The following is a 21,496-nucleotide window of genomic DNA, read 5'->3' as shown; positions in this document are numbered from 1 at the left end:
GAAGTGTACCTATGATAAAAATTACAGACCTCTACATGCTTTGTAAGTAGGAAAACCTGCAAAATCGGCAGTGTATCAAATACTTGTTCTCCCCACTGTATATGAGAAAAAAATGTTCCATTTTATTTGGAACGGCAAGCCAGACAAAATTAAACGGGCCTATTTATATAATGAATATGAATTTGGAGGACAGAAATTATTAAATATTAAAGCATTAGACCTATCACTAAAAGCTTCAGTCATACAAAAGTTATACTTAAATCTGAACTGGTTCTCTAGCAAATTAGTAAGATTGTCTCACCCAATGTTCAAGAATGGTCTTTTTCCCTTTATTCAGATTACAACCTCTCACTTTAAGTTATTTGAAAAGGAAATTATCTCCCAAATATCACTATTTCTAAAACAAGCCATAGAAGGTTGATTGCAATTTCAATTTAATCCTCCAGAAACGACAGAACAAATAATGCAACAAATATTGTGGTTAAACTCAAATATACTAATTGATAAAAAACCTTTGTTTAAAAAAAAAAAAAAAAAAAAAAAAGGTATAATCTTGGTAAATGATATCATCGGTAGGACTGGTGGAGTTATGTCGCACATGCAGCTAACAAAAACATATGGAAATGTCTGCTCTACCCCAAATTACAACCAAATAATTGCAGCATTACCGCAAAAATGGAAAAGGAAAATGGAAGGGGGAAAAAATAAGGAACTTGTCTGTCGGCCTTGCATTAAAGAAAATAATTGGTTAAAGAAAATTGTGATAAATAAAAAAGTATACCAGTTTCATTTAAGGACCAAAGGATTGACAGCCGTCCCATATAGATTGCAAAATAGTTGGGAAGAGATTTTTGACGTACCGATTCCATGGCATAGTGTTTATGAATTGATACACAAAACGACGCCGGATTCAAAACATTAAATTATTATATAAAATTCTTGCTACCAATAGAATGTTATTTATATGGGGGATACAATCTTCCTAGCTCTGCAGAGTTTGCTGCGAAGAGACAGAATCATTAGATCATTGGGACTCCAGAGCCTGGATTCGAACCAGGATCTCTAGTGGCACAGCGATGCAGTGCCTTAGACCACTGCGCCACTCGGGAGACTTAGTTCAGATACCAGAAAGGGTTTTAAATAATCAGAAATAATACCACAGAATTACTATTTACAATACCCCTATCTACATGGAAAACTGTGGCGGAATGATATCGATGCAATTTAATGGGAGTAAATACCTTTAAGGAGCTTGATCAGTCAATGCCTCAGAGCTGCCATGTAGTGTTTGGACAGGATCCAGGCACCCAAATGATTAGGGTGGATCCCATCCTCCTTATAGAGCATCCTCTGCTAAAATGTTCACTACCTCAACCCAGCGAGGGCACAGGGCCAGAAATGATAGGACACATTTTGGAGTCCAGCAGAGACCCAATCAATTCTTCAAAATCCTGTTTCAGCTGTTCCGAGCTACCATTCCTAATATAATTAAATCCCACATGGACGACAACAGCATTTGTGAGCTGACGTAGAAACCGAGACATTTCATACCAGAGCTGCTGGTTACAATAGAGACAAGATGGAAGAGGAATTCCACCCATGATTCCAGTCAAGGAGAGAGACAGACACAGAAAGAGAGAGAGCACGAGAGAGAGAGAGACAGACACAGAAAGAGAGAGAGAGAGAAAGAGAGAGAGAGACACACAGAGAGAGAGCGAGAGAGAGAGAGAGACAGACACAGAAAGAGAGAGAGCGAGAGAGAGAGACACAGAAAGAGAGAGAGCGAGAGAGAGAGACACAGAAAGAGAGAGAGCGAGAGAGAGAGACACAGAAAGAGAGAGAGCGAGAGAGAGAAAGAGAGAGAGAGAGACACAGAAAGAGAGAGAGCGAGAGAGAGAGACACAGAAAGAGAGAGAGCGAGAGAGAGAGACACAGAAAGAGAGAGCGAGAGAGATCGAGAGAGAGAGAGAGACAGACACAGAAAGAGAGAGAGCGAGAGAGAAAGAGAGAGCGAGAGAGAGAGAGACACAGAAAGAGAGAGAGCGAGAGAGAGAGACAGAAGGAGAGAGAGAGGGGAGAGAGAGACAGGAGAGAGAGACACAGAGAGAGAGAGAGACAGACACAGAAAGAGAGAGAGAGAGAGACACAGATAGAGAGAGAGAGAAATAAAGAGAGAGAGAGACAGAGAGAGAGAGAGAGACACACAGAAAGAGAGAGCGAGAGAGAGCGAGAGAGACACAGAAAGAGAGAGAGAGAGAGAGAGACACAGAAAGAGAGAGAGACACACAGAAAGAGAGAGAGACACAGAAAGAGAGAGAGAGACACAGAAAGAGAAAGAGAGCGAGAGAGAGAGAGAGAGAGACAGACACAGATACCCCACGATACAAAACAACACCACACATCACAATAACCAAAACCTCACCACTTCTACAACCGTATATCCAACCCATCTCCCCCCCGAAACATCTCCACAAGGGTCTGTTATCCCTCCACCTTTGTGGGTGGGGTTATATACAGTGTGTGCAAATGTAGTAAATTATGGAGGTAAGGCAATAAATAGGCTATAGTGCAAAATAATTACAATTTCGTATTAACACTGGAATGATAGATGTGCAAAAGATGATGTGCAAATAGAGATACTGGGGTGCAAATGAGCAAAATAAATAACAATATGGGGATGAGGTAGTTGGGTGGGCTAATTTCAGATGGGCTGTGTACAGGTGCAGTGATCGGTAAACTGCTCTGACAACTGACGCCTAAAGTTAGTGAGGGAGATAAGATTCTCCAGCTTCAGAGATTTTTGCAGTTCGTTCCAGTCATTGGCAGCAGAGAACTGGAAGGAATGGCGGCCAAAGGAGGTGTTGGCTTTGTGGATGACCAGTGAGATATACCTGCTGGAGCGCATACTACGGGTGGGTGTTGCTATGGTGACCAGTGAGCTAAGATAAGACGGGGATTTGCCTAGCAGTGATTTATAGATGACCTGGAGCCAATGGGTTTGGCGACGAATATGTAGTGAGGGCCAGCCAGCAAGAGCGTACAGGTCACAGTGGTGGGTAGTGTATGGGGCTTTGGTGACAAAACGGATGGCACTGTGATAGACCACATCCAATTTGCTGAGTAGAGTGTTGGAGGCTATTTTGTAAATGACATCGCCGAAGTCAAGGATCGGTAGGATAGTCCGTTTTACGAGGGCATGTTTGGCAGCATGAGTGAAGGAGGCTTTGTTGCGAAATAGGAAGCCGATTCTAGATTTAACTTTGGATTGGAGATGCTTAATGTGAGTCTGGAAGGAGAGTTTACAGTCTAACCAGACACCTAGGTATTTGTAGTTGTCCACACAAGTCAGACCCGCCGAGAGTAGTGATTCTACTCGGGCGGGCGGGTGCCAGCAGCGTTCGATTGAAGAGCATGCATTTAGTTTTACTAGCGTTTAAGAGCAGTTGGAGGCTACGGAAGGAGTGTTGTATGGCATTGAAGCTCGTTTGGAGGTTTGTTAACACAGTGTCCAATGAAGGGCCAAATGTATACAAAATGGTGTCGTCTGCATAGAGGTGGATCTGAGAGTCACCAGCAGCAAGAGCGACATCATTGATATACACAGAGAATAGAGTCGGCCCAAGAATTGAACCCTGTGGCACCCCAATAGAGACTGCCAGAGGTCCAGACAACAGGCCCTCCGATTTGACACATTGAACTCTATCTGAGAAGTAGTTGGTGAACCAGGCGAGGCAGTCATTTGAGAAACCAAGGCTATTTAGTCTGGCAACTGAGTCAGGTTTGTAGGCCTCCTTGCTCGCACACACTTTTTCAGTTCTGCCCACAAATGTTCTATAGGATTGAGGTCAGGGCTTTGTGATGGCCACTCCAATACCTTGACTTTGTTGTCCTTAAGCCATTTTACCACAACTTTGGAAGTATGCTTGGGGTCATTGTCCATTTGGAAGACCCATTTGCGACCAAGCTTTAACTTCCTGACTGATGTCTTGAGATGTTGCTTCAATATATCCACATCATTTTCCTTCCTCATGATGCCATCTATTTTGTGAAGTGCACCAGACCCTCCTGCATCAAAGCACCCCCACAGCATGATGCTGCCACCCCCGTGCTTCATGGTTGGGATGGTGTTCTTCGGCTTGCAGGCCCCTTTTTCCTCCAAACATAAAGATGGTCATTATGGCCAAACAGTTCTATTTTTGTTTCATCAGACCAGAGGACATTTCTCCAAAAAGTACGATCTTTGTCCCCATGTGCAGTTGCAAACTGTAGTCTGGCTTTTTTATGGCGGCTTTGGAGCAGTGGCTTCTTCCTTGCTGAGCGGCCTTTCAGGTTATGTCAATATAGGACTTGTTTTACTTTGGATATAGATACTTTTGTACCTGTTTCCTCCAGCATCTTCACAAGGTCCTTTGCTGTTGTTCTGGGATTGATTTGCACTTTTTGCACCAAAGTACGTTCATCTCTAGGAGACAGAACACGTCTCCTTCCTGAGCGGTATGACAGCTGCATGGTCCCATGGTGTTTATACTTGCGTACTATTGTTTGTACAGATGAACGTGGTACCTTCAGGCGTTTGGAAATTGATCCCAAGGATGAACCAGACTTGTGGAGGTCTACAAAATTTTTTTCCTTAGGTCTTGGCTTATTTCTTTTGATTTTCCCATGATGTCAAGCAAAGAGGCACTGAGATTGAAGGTAGGCCTTGAAATACATCCTCAGGTACACCTCCAATTGACTCAAATGATGTCAATTAGCCTATCAGAAGCTTCTAAAGCCATGACATCGTTTTCTGGAATTTTCCAAGCTGTTTAAAGGCACAGTCAACTTAGTGTATGTAAACTTCTGACCCACTGGAATTGTGATACAGTGAATTATAAGTGAAATAATCTGTCTGTAAACAATTGTTGGAAAAATTACTTGTGTCATGCACAAAGTAGATGTCCAAACCGACTTGCCAAAACTATAGTTTGTTAATAAGACATTTGTGGAGTGGTTGAAAAACTAGTTTTAATGACTCAAACGTAAGTGTATGTAAACTTCCGACTTTAACTTTACGTGTGTGTAAATATATGAAATATGAATGTATATGATGAAGTATTAGGTACGTACCGTTATGATTTATATTGACCTGATTGAGATATATTCCTTTGTTATTAGCGTAACTTAGTTTTTGGCTCCCCCTCTTGCCCATTCATTGTACTGTGGTGTGTTAGTGATAGGATAAAAGGCAGGAAGTTGGGCCTCCGGGGGGAGGAGCCCTAGCTAGTCTTATGACCATACAGACATACATACAAACAGGTCATACTATGTATTTCTCACGTCAAGTAATCTATGCTTTAAGTTGATTGGAGAATAGTTTTTTTGTTGATATAAGGAGATTTGTTGTTGCACCATATCCCTGGATCTCATTGAATGTTTTTTGCCGTTTGGAAATTTCGAATGTGGACTGTATGCGTCCGAAAACAACCCCGCTTCAGGCTTGGGCAGTGGCTATGGTCAATTGGTAAGGAAGCCACCACACCTCTTTTCGCTGCCCCCACCTTTCCCAAAAAAGTATAGAAACCTGAGCAAAAAGTGGCATCTTGTAAGAGCTTTACATTAAACTTCCAATAGGATGCCTGCCGAGGCCCCTGGTGAAATAGACAGCCGAGCCATGGTTATGTGGTGATCCGAAAAACCCACCGGGAGAATGGTAGCGCCCAACAGCCTATTGATCTGATTCCTGGACATGTAAAACCGATCGAGTCGGGCTGCACTCACCCTAGCCCCAAAGACCTTCACCTTCATACTGTCTTGTGTTGGGATGTCTAGTTCTCCAAACATCCACTAGGTCAAACTGATTAATGATGTCCCTTAACACCCCCACTGAGCCTGAATGAGGCTCCTCCCCATTTCGGTCTTTCGTAAAATCCATCGTACAGTTCCAGTCCCCGCCGACCACCAGCGTCTCCTCACCTGTGAGAGTTCCTGTCTAAGACACCAAAACAGAAACCCCCTCTCTGTCCCTGTGTTAGACGCATATAATATAATATAATATGCCATTCAGCAGACGCTTTTATCCAAAGCGACTTACAGTCATGCGTGCATAAATTTTTTGTGTATGGGTGGTCCCGGGGATCTAACCCACTACCTTGGCGTTACAAGCACCGTGCTCTACCAGCTGAGCTACAGAGGACCACATTTATAAGGACAAAACCCCTGTTGTTAATTTCTGCTTTTACTACAAGCAGTCTACCCATACACACCTCCTTTGAGGAGCAAACAGACTCCTCTTTCCCGCATCTCTGGCACCATTTATATTAAGTGAGCCTACCCAAAGACTCTCCATAAGAAGTGGGAGAAAAGCCAGCAAAGAAAGAGACCAATAGCTAAGCTCAAAAAGCCCCAGAAAATAACTATTCATTTAAACAGCATCTGAAGGTAAACCCTTACACAAGGTTGTGACCCACTTCCTCAACCTAAACCGTTTCCTGGGTGAGAGGAAACCATGCCCCTCATTTTTCATAGCGGGTAGTACTGATCTTACAAACTTTCCCGGATTGCAAAAAAAAGCTTCAAGATTAACCTTTTTCCCTTTAGTCTTATTCAGGAAACTTGACAGTTCCCTCACCGTGTACTTTGACCACTCTGCCTGACTGGCTGTCAGCTCTGGACACATTGAAGCCTCCTCATCGTCCTCTTCCTCACTCACCTTCCTCCTCCTCATCTCCATCTCCCATCCTGACCTCCTGCTCTTCCTCTCTAGTCAGGGCCTCCTCCCCCGAACCAGGCAAAGGTTCCTTGGAGCCTTTCACCACACCAGCCTCTCCCCTCCCACCTCCTTTCTTCTCCCCCTTTTTCCTCTTCCGCTTGACACCCTCCTCCACCCCCCCAGTCGCTTCCCCTTCCCCACTATACTCTCCTCAACCACTAGCATAACCTGACTAGACCCAGCCTCATCTACACCACCATCTATAACATGACTAGACCCAGCCTCATCTACACCACCATCTATAGCATGACTAGACCCAGCCTCATCTACACCACCATCTATAGCATTAGACCCAGCCTCATCTACACCACCATCTATAGCATGATTAGACCCAGCCTCATCTACACCACCATCTATAGCATGACTAGACCCAGCCTCATCTACCCCACCATCTATAGCATGATTAGACCCAGCCTCATCTACACCACCATCTATAACATGATTAGACCCAGCCTCATCTACACCACCATCTATAACATGATTAGACCCAGCCTCATCTACCCCACCATCTATAGCATGACTAGACCCAGCCTCATCTACACCACCATCTATAACATGACTAGACCCAGCCTCATCTACACCACCATCTATAGCATGACTAGACCCAGCCTCATCTACACCACCATCTATAGCATGACTAGACCCAGCCTCATCTACACCACCATCTATAGCATGACTAGACCCAGCCTCATCTACACCACCATCTATAGCATGACTAGACCCAGCCTCATCTACACCACCATCTATAGCATGACTAGACCCAGCCTCATCTACACCACCATCTATAGCATGACTAGACCCAGCCTCATCTACACCACCATCTATAGCATGACTAGACCCAGCCTCATCTACACCACCATCTATAGCATGACTAGACCCAGCCTCATCTACACCACCATCTATAGCATTAGACCCAGCCTCATCTACACCACCATCTATAGCATGACTAGACCCAGCCTCATCTACACCACCATCTATAGCATGACTAGACCCAGCCTCATCTACACCACCATCTCTAGCATGACTAGACCCAGCCTCATCTACACCACCATCTATAACATGACTAGACCCAGCCTCATCTACACCACCATCTATAGCATGACTAGACCCAGCCTCATCTACACCACCATCTATAGCATTAGACCCAGCCTCATCTACACCACCATCTATACAATGACTAGACCCAGCCTCATCTACAACACCATCTATAACATGACTAGACCCAGCCTCATCTACACCACCATCTATAGCATTAGACCCAGCCTCATCTACACCACCATCTATAGCATGACTAGACCCAGCCTCATCTACACCACCATCTATAGCATTAGACCCAGCCTCATCTACACCACCATCTATAGCATGACTAGACCCAGTCTCATCTACACCACCATCTATAGCATGACTAGACCCAGCCTCATCTACACCACCATCTATAGCATGACTAGACCCAGCCTCATCTACACCACCATCTATAGCATGACTAGACCCAGCCTCATCTACACCACCATCTATAGCATGACTAGACCCAGCCTCATCTACACCACCATCTATAGCATTAGACCCAGCCTCATCTACACCACCATCTATAGCATGACTAGACCCAGCCTCATCTACACCACCATCCATAGCATGACTAGACCCAGCCTCATCTACACCACCATCTCTAGCATGACTAGACCCAGCCTCATCTACACCACCATCTATAGCATGACTAGACCCAGCCTCATCTACACCACCATCTATAACATGATTAGACCCAGCCTCATCTACCCCACCATATATAGCATGACTAGACCCAGCCTCATCTACCCCACCATCTATAACATGACTAGACCCAGCCTCATCTACACCACCATCTATAACATGACTAGACCCAGCCTCATCTACACCACCATCTATAACATGACTAGACCCAGCCTCATCTACACCACCATCTATAGCATGTAGACCCAGCCTCATCTACACCACCATCTATAGCATGACTAGACCCAGCCTCATCTACACCACCATCTATAGCATGACTAGACCCAGCCTCATCTACACCACCATCTATAGCATTAGACCCAGCCTCATCTACACCACCATCTATAGCATGATTAGACCCAGCCTCATCTACACCACCATCTATAACATGATTAGACCCAGCCTCAACTACCCCACCATCTATAGCATGACTAGACCCAGCCTCATCTACACCACCATCTATAACATGATTAGACCCAGCCTCATCTACACCACCATCTATAGCATGACTATGCCCAGCCTCATCTACACCACCATCTATAGCATGACTAGGCCCAGCCTCATCTACACCACCATCTATAGCATGACTAGACCCAGTCTCATCTACACCACCATCTATAGCATGACTAGACCCAGCCTCATCTACACCACCATCTATAGCATGACTAGACCCAGCCTCATCTACACCACCATCTATAGCATGACTAGACCCAGCCTCATCTACACCACCATCTATAGCATGACTAGACCCAGCCTCATCTACACCACCATCTATAGCATTAGACCCAGCCTCATCTACACCACCATCTATAGCATGACTAGACCCAGCCTCATCTACACCACCATCTATAGCATGACTAGACCCAGCCTCATCTACACCACCATCTCTAGCATGACTAGACCCAGCCTCATCTACACCACCATCTATAGCATGACTAGACCCAGCCTCATCTACACCACCATCTATAGCATTAGACCCAGCCTCATCTACACCACCATCCATAGCATGACTAGACCCAGCCTCATCTACACCACCATCTATAGCATGACTAGACCCAGCCTCATCTACACCACCATCTATAGCATTAGACCCAGCCTCATCTACACCACCATCCATAGCATGACTAGACCCAGTCTCATCTACACCACCATCTATAGCATGACTATGCCCAGCCTCATCTACACCACCATCTATAGCATGACTAGGCCCAGCCTCATCTACACCACCATCTATAGCATGACTAGACCCAGTCTCATCTACACCACCATCTATAGCATTAGACCCAGCCTCATCTACACCACCATCTATAGCATGACTAGACCCAGCCTCATCTACACCACCATCTATAGCATGACTATGCCCAGCCTCATATACACCACCATCTATAGCATGACTAGACCCAGCCTCATCTACACCACCATCTATAGCATTAGACCCAGCCTCATCTACACCACCATCCATAGCATGACTAGACCCAGTCTCATCTACACCACCATCTATAGCATGACTATGCCCAGCCTCATCTACACCACCATCTATAGCATGACTAGGCCCAGCCTCATCTACACCACCATCTATAGCATGACTAGACCCAGTCTCATCTACACCACCATCTATAGCATTAGACCCAGCCTCATCTACACCACCATCTATAGCATGACTAGACCCAGCCTCATCTACACCACCATCTATAGCATGACTAGACCCAGCCTCATCTACACCACCATCTATAGCATGACTAGACCCAGCCTCATCTACACCACCATCTATAGCATGACTAGGCCCAGCCTCTGCTGCCTGCGTCTCATGGCCTCCTGCACGTTGACCTCGATTTCCCCCACTGGTGCTTGAACCCTCACCTTGTCTACGGCCTTTATGTGGGCACGCAAAACTCTTATGCCCCAAATCCCCACACTCAAAAAGAAACATGAACACTTGCCTCCTGAACATAACAACACCCTTAACGGCATCTGCCTGAAAACCTGCCGACACGACAACCGCTAGCAAACTAACCAAAACTACTCAGCTCTTTCCGGATTTGATCATCCGTAATAAACAGAGGCAGATTCACAACTACCACTTTTGTCGAAAGAGTCGAAAGAGGAGAAATCGACACCAACACATCCCTTACAAATATTCAACTAGTAATTAGCCTACCCACTAAATGTACTCTTTTCATGAACACAACCACAGCTTTGTTCATTCTGGATGGAGAATGTATAAATTCAGCTCCTACCTGTTCACCGACCGTGAGCAGAACCTCCTCCACCTTAACTACATTCTCAGGAACACACCTGAGTCCATGCCGTAACAACAGCGTCTCCTCACCTGAGTCCATGCCGTAACAACAGCGTCTCCTCACCTGAGTCCATGCCGTAACAACAGCGTCTCCTCACCTGAGTCCATGCCGTAACAACAGCGTTTCCTCCGCGCTAGGTTGCGAAGACATCGAAAACACCACACCGTTCAAACCCCAGGAAACTAAAGCTCCATCCTCTTCCTCCCTAACTTTGTGCCAAAACAGGGGGTACCGCTAAACTAACAGTGCATTAACCCTCCACCATAGAAAATAAACATTTAAAGAAAAGACCAAGGAAAGAATCAAAAAAATAAGTTAGGACAGAGCCCTCCACACGACCTCTCAACTACAAAACACTCCCAGCATGCACTGAGAGAGAGAGAGAGAGAGAGAGAGAGAGAGAGAGAGAGAGAGAGACAGACAGAGCGCGAGAGAGACAGAGCACGAGAGAGACAGAGCACGAGAGAGACAGAGCACGAGAGAGAGAGAGAGAGACAGAATGAGAGAGAGAGAGAGCGCGAGAGAGAGACAGAGAGAGAGGCAGGCAGACAGACAGGCAGGCAGGCAGGCAGGCAGGCAGAGAGAGACAGACAGACAGACAGACAGACAGACAGACAGACAGGCAGAGCGAGAGAGACACAGACAGACAGACAGACAGACAGACAGACAGACAGACAGACAGACAGACAGACAGACAGACAGACAGACAGACAGACAGGCAGGCAGGCAGGCAGGCAGAGAGAGAGAGACAGACAGACAGACAGACAGACAGACAGACAGACAGACAGACAGACAGACAGACAGACAGACAGACAGACAGACAGACAGACAGACAGACAGACAGACAGACAGACAGACAGACAGACAGACAGACAGACAGGCAGACAGGCAGACAGACAGAGCGAGAGAGAGAGACACAGACAGACAGACAGACAGAGAGACAGATAGATAGACAGACAGACAGACAGATAGACATACAGAGAGAGAGAGAGAGACAGAGACAAAGAGAGACAGACAGAGAGAGAGAGAGAGAGAGACATAGATAGACAGAGAGAGAGAGAGATATAGATAGACAGAGAGAGAGAGAGAGAGATATAGATAGACAGAGAGAGACAGAGAGATATAGATAGACAGAGAGAGAGAGAGAGATATAGATAGACAGAGAGAGAGAGAGAGAGATATAGATAGACAGAGAGAGAGAGAGAGAGAGAGAGAGAGAGAGAGAGAGAGAGAGAGAGAGAGAGAGAGAGAGAGAGAGAGAGATAGAGAGAGAGAGAGAGAGAGAGATATAGATAGACAGAGAGAGAGAGAGAGAGATAGACAGAGAGAGAGAGAGAGATATAGATAGACAGAGAGAGAGAGATATAGATAGACAGAGAGAGAGAGAGAGATATAGATAGACAGACAGAGAGAGAGAGACAGATAGACAGACAGAGAGATATAGATAGACAGACAGACAGAGAGACAGACGACAGACAGACAGACAGAGAGAAGAGAGAGAGAGAGAGAGAGAGAGAGAGAGAGAGAGAGAGAGAGAGAGAGAGAGAGAGAGAGAGAGAGAGAGAGAGAGAGAGACAGACAGGCAGAGCAGAGAGAGACAACAGACAGACAGACAGACAGACAGACAGACAGACAGACAGACACCGGGAGAGATAGAGATAGATATATATATATATATATATATATATATATATATATATATATATATATATATATATATAGAGAGAGAGAGAGAGAGAGAGAGAGAGAGAGAGAGAGAGAGAGAGAGATATATATAGATAGAGAGAGAGAGAGAGAGAGAGAGAGAGAGAGAGAGAGAGAGAGAGAGAGAGAGAGAGAGAGAGAGAGAGAGAGAGAGAGAGAGAGAGAGAGAGAGAGAGAGAGAGAGAGAGAGAGAGACCGGGAGAGATTTTTATAGAGGAAGAGAGAGAGACAGAGAGAGAGAAAGAGAGAGAGACCAACAGAGATGGAGAGAGAGACAGACAGACAGAGCGATAGAGAGGCATAGAGACAGAGAGGCAGTTAGTGGTGTTACAATAGGGATCAGGTAGAGGAGACGTACTTGTAGAGCACAGATCTGTTGTGGGCAGGAATCATCTGGTCTATGAAGTAACCAGGATAGAGAACAGAGATCCCTATCAGCCTCTGAACGATGAGCTGGGGCTGGAAGAGATACTGACACTCCTCATATAAACCCTAGAGGAGAGGAGAGGGGAGGGGGAGAGACGGGAGAGGAGAGGGGGGAGGAGAGGAGAGGAGGGAGGAGAGGGGAGAGGAGAAAATACTTTTGTTAGCAAAACCCTCTTCAAAAAGATAGCAGATTGCAGTTGGACAGATCCATATTGTTCTGGCCTTTAAAAGCCTGTTATTGTGCTATAAGAGGTAGAGACAGGGTAGAGAGTGAACAAGCACTAGTCAAATATTTACCACACTACAGGCTGATCCAACTTTGATGTAATGTCCTTAAAACAAGTCAAAATGAGGCTCAGTAGTGTGTGTGGCCTCCACGTGCCTGTATGACCTCCCTACAACGCCTGGGCATGCTCCTGATGAGGTGGCGGATGGTCTCCTGAGGGATCTCCTCCCAGACCTGGACTAAAGCATCCGCCAACTCCTGGACAGTCTGTGGTGCAACGTGGCGTTGGTGGATGGAGCGAGACATGATGTCCCAGATGTGCTCAATTGGATTCAGGTCTGGGGAACGGCGCGGGCCAGTCCATAGCATCAATGCCTTCCTCTTGCAGGAACTGCTGACACACTCCAGCCACATGAGGTCTAGCATTGTCTTGCATTAGGAGGAACCCAGGGCCAACCGCACCAGCATATGGTCTCACAAGGGGTCTGAGGATCTCATCTCGGTACCTAATGGCAGTCAGACTACCTCTGGCGAGCACATGGAGGGCTGTGCGGCCCCCCAAAGAAATGCCACCCCACACCATGACTGACCCACCGCCAAACCGGTCATGCTGGAAGATGTTGCAGGCAGCAGAACGTTCTCCACGGCATCTCCAGACTCTGTCACGTCTGTCACATGTGCTCAGTGTGAACCTGCTTTCATCTGTGAAGAGCACAGGGCGCCAGTGGCGAATTTGCCAATATTGGTGTTCTCTGGCAAATGCCAAACGTCCTGCACGGTGTTGGGCTGTAAGCACAACCCCACCTGTGGACGTCGGGCCCTCATACCACCCTCATGGAGTCTGTTTCTGACCGTTTGAGCAGACACATGCACATTTGTGGCCTGCTGGAGGTCATTTTGCAGGGCTCTGGCAGTGCTCCTCCTGCTCCTCCTTGCACAAAGGCGGAGGTAGCAGTCCTGCTGCTGGGTTGTTGCCCTCCTATGGCCTCCCTCCACGTCTCCTGATGTACTGGCCTGTCTCCTGGTAGCGCCTCCATGCTCTGGACACTACGCTGACAGACACAGCAAACCTTCTTGCCACAGCTCGCATTGATGTGCCATCCTGGATGAGCTGCACTACCTGAGCCACTTGTGTGGGTTGTAGACTCCGTCTCATGCTACCACTAGAGTGAAAGCACCGCCAGCATTCAAAAGTGACCAAAACATCAGCCAGGAAGCATAGGAACTGAGAAGTGGTCTGTGGTCACCACCTGCAAAACCAGTCCTTTATTGGGGGTGTCTTGCTAATTGCCTATAATTTCCACCTGTTGTCTATTCCATTTGCACAACAGCATGGTCCTGTTTAGCTCAGCTGGTAGAGCACGGCGCTTGTAACGCCAAGGTAGTGGGTTCGATCCCCGGGACCACCCATACACAAAAAGAAATGTATGCACGCATGACTAAGTCGCTTTGGATAAAAGCGTCTGCTAAATGGCATATTATTATTATGTGAATTTTTTTGTCAATCAGTGTTGCTTCCTAAGTGGACAATTTGATTTCACAGAAGTGTGATTGACTTGGAGTTACATTGTGTTGTTTAAGTGTTCCCTTAATTTTTTTGAGCAGTGTATATTTTCATTTTTTTAACACTTTCTTGGTTACTACATGATTCCATGTGTTATTTCATAGTTCTGATGTCTTCACTATTATTCTACAATGTAAAAAATAGTAAAAATAAAGAAAAACCCTTGAATGAGTAGGTGTGTCCAAACTTTTGACTGGGACTGTATATTATTAGTTAGGTGTTACATCTAGATATATAATTAGTTAGGTCCTACATCAATATATATTGTTAGTTAGGTGTTAAATCCAGATATCTCATTAGTTAGAAGCTGTTACATCCAGACATATCATTAGCTAGAATGTGTTACATCCAGATATCTCAGTAGTTAGATGTTACATCCATTATATTTCATTAGCTAAACAATGTTACATACAGATATCTCATTAGTTATAAGGTGATGCATCCAGATATTTCCTTAGTTAGGTGTTACACCCAGATATCTCATTAGCTAGAATGTGCCACATTCAGATACCTCATTAGTTAGGCGTTACATCCAGATATCTCATTAGTTAGGCGTTACACCCAGATATCTCATTAGCTAGAATGTGCCACATTCAGATACCTCATTAGTTGGTGTTACATCCAGATATTTCATTAGTTAGGTGTTACACCCAGATATCTCATTAGCTATCAGTTGTTACATCCAGGTATCTCATTACTTAGAAGGTGCAATATCCAGATATCTCATTAGTTAGGTGTTACATCCAAATATCTCATTAGTTAGGTATTACATACAGATATCTCATTATTTAGAAGGTGTCACATCCAGATACACTGCATTCGGAAAGTGTTCAGACCCCTTGACTTTTTCCACATTTTGTTTCGTTACAGCCTTATTCTCAAATGGATTAAATAAATGTTTTCCTCATCAATCTTCACACAATACCCCATATTGACAAAGAGAAAACTGGTTTTTAGAATTTTCTGTACAATTATTAAAATTATTATTTGTATTATTATTATTATTATTATTAAGTATTCAGACCTTTTGCTATGAGACTAAATTGAGCTCAGGTGCATCCAGTTTCTCTTGATCATCCTTGAGATGTTTCTACAACTTGGAGTCCACCTGTGGTAAATTCAATTGATTGGACATGATTTGGAAAGGCACACACCTGTCTATATAAGGTTCCACAGTTGACAGTGCATATCAGACTAAAAACTAAGCCATGAGGTCGAAGGAGTTGTCTGTAGAGCTCCGAGACAGGATTTTGCTCTGAGCCTCGACACAATCCTAAGAAAAAGAAAAAGGAGAGTTTCCACTCTAGGAGCTCAGATGCAATTATTTAATATCCTAATAACCAACGTTTCGACAGACAAGCTGTCTTCATCAGGGTATAATGACAAACACGGAGGGTCACTCTGTAATCTTTAAATTAAAGATCCAGGCAGCCTCTCGTTTTAACAATAAGTTGTCGAGGTCACCCCCTCTCCTAGGGAGGGTGACATGTTCGATGCCGATATAACGTAGGGGCGAAATAGAGTGGTTCGCTTCCGAAAACACATTACCAATACTGTCATCGGATCTTAGAGTGTGCCAATGTTTGTGAACGATGCCCTTAATTTGCTCAGAGCACTTTGAATAGCGTGTAGTTAGAACGCAATAATGCATATTTTTGCGAGACTGTCCTTGAAAGAGATCAGGTCTCCATTTGTTTTGAATTTTCTCAACGGCAGTATTAATCGGACAATTTTTGTACCCCCTCTCCTTGAATTTTCATTGCGTCTCAGCCATATTTGGGTCGAAATCTGATTGTTTTTTACCAATTATTTTGATTTGACAGAATTGGCTGTAGGGCAAACTGTTTTTCAAGGGAAGCGGGTGACAACTATCAGCCCTCAACAAACTGTTAAGATCAGTAGGTTTCCTGTAAAGATCAGTGTATAGAACTTTATTCTCACACAAAATCAGAAGATCAAGGAAACTGATTTGACGTGTGTCAGATTGCATAGTAAATCTCAGGTGCTCAGAACAAGAGTTAAGAAAAGCATAGAATGTCTGGAGCTATTTTAAGTCACCCCTCCATAGAACAAAAATATCATCAATGTACCGTTTCCAAATAATAATGTTAGGCAAGAAATCATTTTTGAGAGGATTGAAAATTGACTGTTTCTCAATGTAACCCACATATAAATTATCATAGTTAGGAGCCATAGGGGATCCCATAGCAGTACCCTTCGTCTGAATATAAAGAGATCATTTGCCTTGGCAGGAACTAATGGGGATCCATAATAAACCCCAGGAAGAGTAGCTGCTGTCTCGGCAGGAACTAATGGGGATCCATAATAAATACCAATACTCTTAACGACACATACATTAAATGCCTGTATGCAGATGACCTGGTGCTGCTGTTCCCAACAAAAGAGGGGTTACAGCAACAATTACATAATCTGCAACAGTTGTCAGACCTGGGCCCTGACAATCAATCTCAAAAATACCGAAATGATGTTCCAGAAAGGATCCAGATGTCAGGGAAACTGATATCCTTTTTTACTGGGCTCCACTCATATAGAACACACACTCCTACACATAATGGGACTAAACATGAGCTCCACTGGGAACTTCAACCTGGCTGTGAATGAACTGAAAAGACAAAACAAGCAGGGATTGAAAGTCTACAACCACCTAAAAAGGAAGTGATGCCCACACATTCCATCACAAAGCCCTCACCTACAGAGAGATGAACCTGGAGAAGAGTCCCCTCAGCCAGCTGGTCCTGGGGCTCTGTTCACAAACAGACCCCACAGAGCCCCAGGACAGAAACACAATAAGACCCAACCGAATTATGAGAAAACATTAAAGATAACACTGGAAAAAAATCAACCAGAAAACTGAACAAATTGGCCCTAAACAGAGAGTACGCAGAATACCTGACCACTGTGCCTAGTGTTGAGCGATTAGTGCTTTTTGAGGGCGGTTCGGTTTCAGTTCGATTATTTAAAAAATAAATCACTGTTTTCGATTTCAAAGATATTTTTTGGACATTAAATGCACTATGCATTATGTTATTTGAATGCTGTAACAACACAGAATAAAACAACTAATAAAAGTCCCATGATGGTAGTGACTGTCCATTACTGCTTATCACTAACCATCATTTATTCACATTACTTTACTTTAATAAAAGTTTTTTTATTTGATGACTTTATTATTTAATTATTTAAAGTCATCTAATCTCTACAGAGCTGCTGCATATGCTGTCTGACAAAAATCACTATTTTAGTAGTTCTTCAAAGTAAATAAGGCATACTTTTACCAACTATCAATCACTTAGATCAGGAAGCAACTGCTCTCTATCCCTCCCAATCGTGCGTTCTCTCTTCGCTCTGCACAGACCAGACAAGTTTAAGCAGGCACGCAATGGATTATGGTCATTGTAGTTAATTACCATGTTTTCTGCGCTAAACTATGTAGAATATTGGCCTGTTGGAAACTACAACTCCCTACTACATCGCACAGTTCAGGCTTCATCTGATTTATCTCCACGGAAACTTCACATCGAGCTCACAGAAAAAGAACAAACAAAATGGACTTAAAATAATTGAACCTACGTCGGTCAACTATATACAGTGGGGAGAACAAGTATTTGATACACTGCCGATTTTGCAGGTTTTCCTACTTACAAAGCATGTAGAGGTCTGTCATTTTTATCATAGGTACACTTCAACTGTGAGAGACGGAATCTAAAATCCAGAAAATCACATTGTATGATTTTTAAGTAATTAATTTGCATTTTATTGCATGACATAAGTATATGATCACCTACCAAGCAGTAAGAATTCTGGCTCTCACAGACCTGTTAGTTTTTCTATAAGAAGCCATCCTGTTTTCCACTCATTACCTGTATTAACTGCACCTGTTTGAACTTGTTACCTGTATAAAAGACACCTGTCCACACACTCAATCAAACAGACTCCAACCTCTCCACAATGGCCAAGACCAGAGAGCTGTGTAAGGACATCAGGGATAAAATTGTAGACCTGCACAAGGCTGGGATGGGCTACAGGACAATAGGCAAGCAGCTTGGTGAGAAGGCAACAACTGTTGGCGCAATTATGACAAAATGGAAGAAGTTCAAGATGACGGTCAATCACCCTCGGTCTGGGGCTCCATGCAAGATCTCACCTCGTGGGGCATCAATGATCATGAGGAAGGTGAGGGATCAGCCCAGAACTACACGGCAGGACCTGGTCAATGACCTGAAGAGAGCTGGGACCACAGTCTCAAAGAAAACCATTAGTAACACACTACGCCGTCATGGATTAAAATCCTGCTGCGCACGCAAGGTCCCCCTGCTCTAGCCAGCGCATGTCCAGGCCCGTCTGAAGTTTGCCAATGACCATCTGGATGATCCAGAGGAGGAATGGGAGATGGTCATGTGGTCTGATGAGACAAAAATAGAGCTTTTTGGTCTAAACTCCACTCGCCGTGTTTGGAGGAAGAAGAAGGATGAGTACAACCCCAAGAACACCATCCCATCCGTGAAGCATGGAGGTGGAAACATCATTCTTTGGGGATGCTTTTCTGCAAAGGGGACAGGACGACTGCACCGTATTGAGGGGAGGATGGATGGGGCCATGTATCGCGAGATCTTGGCCAACAACCTCCTTCCCTCAGTAAGAGCATTGAAGATGGGTCGTGGCTGGGTCTTCCAACATGACAACGACCCGAAACACACAGCCATGGCAACTAAGGAGTGGCTCCGTAAGAAGCATCTCAAGGTCCTGGAGTGGCCTAGCCAGTCTCCAGACCTGAAACCAATAGAAAATCTTTGGAGGGAGCTGAAAGTCCGTATTGCCCAGCGACAGACCCGAAACCTGAAGGATCTGGAGAAGGTATGTGGTCCTCTGTAGCTCAGCTGGTAGAGCACGGCGCTTGTAACGCCAAGGTAGTGGGTTCGATCCCCGGGACCACCCATACACAAAAATGTATGCACGCATGACTGTAAGTCGCTTTGGATAAAAGCGTCTGCTAAATGGCATATTATATTATTATTATGGAGGAGTGGGCCAAAATCCCTGCTGCAGTGTGTGCAAACCTGGTCAAGACCTACAGGAAACGTATGATCTGTAATTGCAAACAAAGGTTTCTGTACCAAATATTAAGTTCTGCTTTTCTGATGTATCAAATACTTATGTCATGCAATAAAATGCCAATTAATTACTTAAAAATCATACAATGTGATTTTCTGGATTTTTGTTTTAGATTCAGTCTCTCACAGTTGAAGTGTACCTATGATAAAAATGACAGACCTCTACAGCTTTGTAAGTAGGAAAACCTGCAAAATCGGCAGTGTATCAAATACTTGTTCTCCCCACTGTAGTTGTTTAAATAAAGAAAATCCTTGACTATGTACAGACTCCGTGAGCATTGCCTTGCTATTGAGAGAGGTCGCCATAGGCAGACCTGGCTGTCGAGAGAAGACAGGCTATGTGCCCACTGCCCACAAAATGATGTGGAAACTGAGCTTCACTTCCTAACCTTCTGCCAAATGTATGACCATATTAGAGAGACATATTTCCCACAGATCACAAAGACCCACAAAGAATTTGAAAACAAGTCAAACATTGATAAACTACCATATCTGTTAGGCAAAATACCACAATGTGGAATCACAGCAGCAAGATGTCATGAGAAAAGGGCAACCAGTGGAGCAGAAACATTGTAAATACCACCAATATTTATCTGTTTATTTATCTTCCCCCACTGTTCATCCTACAACTACAGTGTGGAAAAAAAGTATTTAGTCAGCCACCGATTGTGCAAGTTCTCCCACTTAAAAAGATGAGAGAGGCCTGTAATTTTCATCATAGGTACACGTCAACTATGACAGACAAAATGAGAAGAAAAAAAATCCAGAAAATCACATTGTAGGATTTTTAATGAATTTATTTGCAAATTATGGTGGAAAATAAGTATTTGGTCAATAACAAAAGTTTCTCAATACTTTGTTATATACCCTTTGTTGGCAATGACACAGGTCAAACATTTTCTGTAAGTCTTCACAAGGTTTTCACACACTGTTGCTGGTATTTTGGCCCATTCCTCCATGCAGATCTCCTCTAGAGCAGTGATGTTTTGGGGCTGTCGCTGGGCAACACGGACTTTCAACTCCCTCCAAAGATTTTCTATGGGGTTGAGATCTGGAGACTGGCTAGGCCACTCCAGGACCTTGAAATGCTTCTTACGAAGCCACTCCTTCGTTGCCCGGGCGGTGTGTTTGGGATCATTGTCATGCTGAAAGACCCAGCCACGTTTCATCTTCAATGCCCTTGCTGATGGAAGGAGGTTTTCACTCAAAATCTCATGATACATGGCCCCATTCATTCTTTCCTTTACACGGATCAGTCGTCCTGGTCCCTTTGCAGAAAAACAGCCCCAAAGCATGATGTTTCCACCCCCATCCTTCACAGTAGGTATGGTGTTCTTTGGATGCAACTCAGCATTCTTTGTCCTCCAAACACGACGAGTTGAGTTTTTACCAAAAAGTTATATTTTGGTTTCATCTGACTATATGACATTCTCCCAATCCTCTTCTGGATCATCCAAATGCACTCTAGCAAACTTCAGACGGGCCTGGACATGTACTGGCTTAAGCAGGGGGACACGTCTGGCACTGCAGGATTTGAGTCCCTGGCGGCGTAGTGTGTTACTGATGGTAGGCTTTGTTACTTTGGTCCCAGCTCTCTGCAGGTCATTCACTAGGTCCCCCCGTGTGGTTCTGGGATTTTTGTTTTTT

At 44.5% G+C, this 21,496-nt stretch overlaps 1 protein-coding gene across 1 annotated transcript in view; it reads right to left on the bottom strand.

Annotated features, from left to right (window-relative positions):
• The window catches only part of LOC121587206 (post-GPI attachment to proteins factor 6-like), a 116,585-nt gene that overhangs the window by 15,283 nt on the left and 79,806 nt on the right, over positions 1-21,496 (bottom strand). The window contains exon 4 of the mRNA XM_041904128.2: positions 12,860-12,993. Coding sequence (XP_041760062.2) covers positions 12,860-12,993 — 134 coding nt within the window. The remainder of the gene's footprint in view (positions 1-12,859; positions 12,994-21,496) is intronic.

Source organism: Coregonus clupeaformis, unplaced genomic scaffold, assembly GCF_020615455.1.
Source record: "Coregonus clupeaformis isolate EN_2021a unplaced genomic scaffold, ASM2061545v1 scaf0002, whole genome shotgun sequence".
In the NCBI taxonomy this organism is placed as follows: Eukaryota; Metazoa; Chordata; class Actinopteri; order Salmoniformes; family Salmonidae; genus Coregonus; species Coregonus clupeaformis.
The sequence above is the reverse complement of the archived record's forward strand: the minus strand, read 5'-3'. Positions and strand labels throughout refer to the sequence as shown.